Source organism: Lolium rigidum, chromosome 7 (assembly GCF_022539505.1).
Source record: "Lolium rigidum isolate FL_2022 chromosome 7, APGP_CSIRO_Lrig_0.1, whole genome shotgun sequence".
Classification (NCBI taxonomy): Eukaryota; Viridiplantae; Streptophyta; class Magnoliopsida; order Poales; family Poaceae; genus Lolium; species Lolium rigidum.
Window position 1 is genome coordinate 336436361 of NC_061514.1, and position 4858 is coordinate 336441218.

The 4858-nt window shown below is 46.3% G+C and overlaps 1 protein-coding gene across 1 annotated transcript; it reads left to right on the top strand.

Annotated features, from left to right (window-relative positions):
* Nucleotides 1–1911: 1911 nt before the first annotated feature.
* LOC124678278 (large ribosomal RNA subunit accumulation protein YCED homolog 1, chloroplastic-like) lies at nt 1912–4105 on the top strand. Its single transcript, XM_047214191.1, has 2 exons — nt 1912–2435; nt 3393–4105. Exons 1-2 carry the CDS (start codon nt 1912–1914, stop codon nt 3814–3816), a joined length of 948 nt encoding a protein of 315 aa, XP_047070147.1. The 3' UTR covers nt 3817–4105.
* Nucleotides 4106–4858: the final 753 nt, after the last annotated feature.

Here is a 4858-nt window from a genome sequence, read left to right on the forward strand (position 1 = left end):
AAGTGTGCTATGCTAGGATTCGACCGACAACCTTCGGGGAAGATAGCAGCACTCGCAAGGACCACGAGATGTTGTTCCCTCCAATCAACACAATTCATAATTTCATATGAACACAGAACACAACAAACTGAAAGCGATATCGAGTAATAAGAATAGCATCCGATGAAACAAATACTCCCGGATATCATCATTGAAAACAAGATGACTCTTGCTATATTTTGCATGCAAATCAAATGCACCGTGATTGGCAAAAATGATGCAGCAACATGAGGACTTAAATCTTTTGGAATATCAGCTCTTCATCTTCCCCTAATAGTGGAGTGAGATGCGAAAACAAAGATTGTTTGATGCCTTTTAGTAGACATAGTAAAGGCTGCATGGTCAAAACAAAAATGTGTTGAACAAAACAGTGGTGAAGAGTTGAGTCAACTACTATCATGCATTTGCACTTGATACCGGTGGGTCAAGAATGCCGATGGGGGACTCCTGCACAAATTCTTTCATGGAAAGAGAACATGGTAATAACCCACATAGACATCGTGCATGTCTGGATCTTGCATAAACCAGGGAGAGGATGTTCACAGCGAGATGTGAGGCTATCTAGGGTTTACAGATGATGACTAGTAGTGTGGCTGATGTTTGGGGTGCGTGGAGAGAGCGAGGAGGGAGGAGTGGGTGAAGGTACTTTGTCTTATATAAAAATGAAAAGTGAGAGTGGGGATTAGATTTTAGTTATATGCACCCTTGAGCAAGTACGACAAAACAATATGGGCAACAGTTGCTCAAGGATCAATATTGGGTTGAGCGCTTTCCTTCTTTTCCGTTTCCTCTTTTGAACGTGATTTGGGTGCAATTTTCTGGGTCAAGCGACAACACAACTTGACATATACGCTTTACTTAGGCCCCACATTTTTCGCTACCCATTTCGCTGACAGCCTATGTAAAAAAATAAGGGCTAATGTGTTAATAAAAGCTTGTTGAATGTGTTAATGGGTCAAGCGACAACACAACTTGTATGTTCCTTAGTAATGGATTTGATTACCAATATGAAAGCTTGTTGAATGTGTTAATAATTTATTTCAAATGTGCTTCGTGTATTTCTCTTGCTGTCAACTTGAATAAAAGCAAGAATTTTGTTTTAATTAAAAAGTAGTGGCGTGGCTTACTAACTCATACGCCACTAGATTATTTGGTACATATGGCGTGTTTCTGCCACATATTTATGGTGCGTTGAGAACGCGTCACAGGTACTAATACCACTAACGCGACATCAGTGACGTGCTAAATTCACGTCACGGAGGATGGTTGCCACCGAAAGGTTTTTCTCTACTAATAATATATGGTAACAAAGTGAATAGGAAAGATGCGTGCATGTGTGTTACACGCTACAAGTGTATTTCTCAAGGACATAGCTACGCTCCACTGGAGAACCAACCTGAGGTTGGGTGGTTAGGTGGGTGGTTGTACCCCCAGCCCATCAGAGTTCAAACCTTATGTTTGACATCTGGAATATTCTTTCAGTGGGAGGCGACGTTCCCGTCGACAGCGGGGCGCCTGTGGTGACTTCGTCAATTTCAAGATCCAATCCGTCGGCTCAGTCTTTCGGAGGTGCTCATAGGGGTAGGGTGTGTGCATGTGTGCGTTCATAGGGGTGAGTGTAAGCGCGTGTATGTGAGCGCCTGCGTTTGTACTGTGTTTCTAAAAAAAAAAAAGCTACGCTCCACTGCTCGTGTCATGATATCTTGCATATTATGGAGAACAAAAATATCTTCCATTTGGCCTTCTTTAACAGGATGTTTTTTTTTCATATTTACTCCATGATTAACGGTTATTGTACAAATATCTTCTTTTATCAGCCTTGGAAAGAAAATAGAAGTTCCCTGCTCACTTCGGAGAGAAAAGAGAAAGATGATGGTGTGTTATCCGGTCGGCGCCGCGGCGCACTGCCACTGCCCGCTCCTCCTCCCCCACCGCACGCCGGCGACGACCGCCCTCCTCCAGCGCCGCCTCCTCCAGCCGTGGTTACAGTCCCGTCGGCCCCCCTCCTCAGCTGGGCTGCCATGGGGGCGCCGCCACGCCGTCGACCCCGACGATGACTTCCTCACGCTCGACCTCGACGAGTTCGAGGGCCTTGACGGGGAGGACGACGAGGACGGGTCGTCGCCGTGGGAGGGCGCGCTGGTGTACCGGCGCGACGCGGCGGCGCACCACGTGGAGTACGCCACCACGCTCGAGCGCCTGGGCCTCGCCGACCTCTCCACCTCGCACTCCAGGGCCCGCGCCGCCGCCATGGGCATCCTCCCCTCCGCCAAGACGAAGCCGAGGGACGGCGCCGAGACCACGCCCGTGCTCGTCTCCGTCGACGTCACCAGGCGCCGCGGCCGCCTGCGACTCGACGGCATCGTGCGCACCGTCATCACCCTCGGCTGCTACCGGTAAGACCCAATCCATGCTGCCTCGCCCTGTCAGTATTTCATCACTGTAGTCTGTATGTGTATCATGGGGAGAAATTGCAGACCAGAGTGACATTCTAGTGAGTACCACTACTACTTTGACTCTAATATTCCACAGAATAATAGCATAACTTCTCTTGCTCTTACATTTGCATAACTTCCAATTGCGTGCTATTGATACACGATTAACTGTTGCCTGAAGCGGAGAGAGGGATGTGGCAGTCTTGATACTAGCTTAGTTTCACCCTGCAGAAGTAGCAAAATAGCCAACAAAACGTCGAACAATATTACTAGCTAGTTTTGATAATCTGGCATTTTCAGACTAGAGAAATTTCAGAGCCAAGTGACCATCTTGACACCATTTTAGCCTACAGAAAAGTAGCATCGCTCTGTTGTCATCACCTAATCTGCGTTTAAACTGCCGATGGCATTTCAGCTTAGACTTGCCCAAACATTCAGTTAAAAAACCTGTTGCTTCGGCCATTGGCAAACAGCCAAGGATATTTCAACTACTTCTACAACTAGCTAGCTAGTTTGAGGGTAATTTGGCATGTAATGACTCAAGCAGGATGTCTGGCATTACGAGACTATAAGGACATACTTGCCTCTGTGGTCTCCGTATCATGTATAGTCCATGTTATGTTTTACAAACCAAGAAAAGTTATGTTGTTCCCGGAGAGTAATAGAATCTTTAAGCTGGAGCTGACATGTACTGATGCCTTTGCCACAGACGATAAGCACTTAAAATTCTAGTCCAACTTAACTGTCACAACATAGAAATATTTTGGTATAAGACTGGTATTGCAAAGCCTAGGTGAATGCCTGAATTGTCTGAAAGTGGAAACCTATCATTCAGACTCGGTTGATTTTCTGCACAACTCTTGTAAGGTTGTGGTTGGTTCCCTTATTTTGAACCCATTATTATGCTTCCTTTTACAGGTGTGCCGAGCCAGCGCCGCAAGGTATATTCGCCAACTTCTCCCTCCTACTGACAGAAGACCTGGTGGAGGAACCTGACGTGGTCGACCTCGGCACCGTATACGAAGAAGACGCGACCAAGTTCCCTTCAGTAACCGGCAGCCAGGACGAAGACGATGAAGACATCGACTGGGATGACCGCGTTCACTTCCCGGCCGGCAAGAAGGAGGTGGACATCTCGAAGCACATCCGGGACATCATCCACCTGGAGATCACGCTGGATGCCTTCTGCAGCACGAGCTGCAAGGGCATGTGCCTTACGTGCGGCATGAACCTCAACACGGGCAGCTGCAGCTGCGGCGAGGAGGAGGAGTTGCAGGACAAGGATGCCAAGAGAGCGGGTACTTTCAAAAACCTGTTGAAGCCATTGCAAAATCGACGATGATGATGATGTGACCGGTGGCGTGTAGGTAGGGAGTTTGTAATGTTTTTTTATAGAAGGGATTTTGTGAGGTGTGGTGATAATCTTGTAGCGTCTGTATTAAACTGTGTTTTTGGTGTTCAAAAGCTGCTGCTCTCAGAAGGGATCATAGGTTCAGGTATTACGAAAAGGCTACTCAAAATCGTTGTCTTTATCGCTCATCCTGTAACATCTATCTGTATATGTCGTCAGAAAGAATTGACAGAAACTGTTGCTGGCAAGAAGCCTGAAGTAATGCTTTTGATATTTTCTATTTAGAAATCCATTCTGGACGATTTGGAACAATACCAGCAGCTCGTTTGCGTCAATGATTAAAAAGAACTAAGAGATGAATGAAATTATAAAGGAACCTTTGTGTACAAATTGCATATTTGCCACACCATGGACGCGTTTGGTAGACTGAGCTGAATTTGGGGCTACATGGGGGCAGGCTAGGCTATTTACATGGAACTATTCAGGAGCTCAAGGTGCTTCGGATTGTTGTGTAATTTACATGGAGCTAGTGTCACTACATATCAATGTGCACGAAAGAACAACAAGGACGCATGCCGAAGCTTTATTACCTTAAGGTGGTCATGCAGGTTGTCCTCATCTTCAAGCACGAAGCAAGTGCATTCTTCGCTCCATTTGAGCTTGCCCTCACTTTTCAGCCTGCTAATGAGGCTCCACATTGTTCCTCCACTTCCTGATGTGTGGTTGTAGATCCGAAGAGTGCTCACAACGATGCCAATGAAATCAAGAACATCATTGGTGACCTTCTTCATCTAGGACTCTTTGAAGCCTTGGTGCATACACCGCGTTTCAGAAGCTCAACTAACCGGTTCATGACAAACTCAGACATATTAGGTTGCCAAATCATTGCAGGTTTGTGTGCATAAATGATTCATCATGCACATAAGGGGCGGGCTCATTTGAGATCATGCCAATGATTTTTTTATTGACGGAGTTGACAGATCGGGGGAGCTAAGAGGTATGATCGCCTACAGTATGTTATGAAGAACATTGC

Coding starts and splice junctions, on each gene's coding strand:
- LOC124678278 (XM_047214191.1), top strand. CDS start 1,912: ATGGTGTGTTATCCGGTCGGCGCCGCGGCGCACTGCCACTGCCCGCTC. Junction 2,436..3,392: donor ATCACCCTCGGCTGCTACCG/GTAAGACCCAAT, acceptor TTCCTTTTACAG/GTGTGCCGAGCCAGCGCCGC.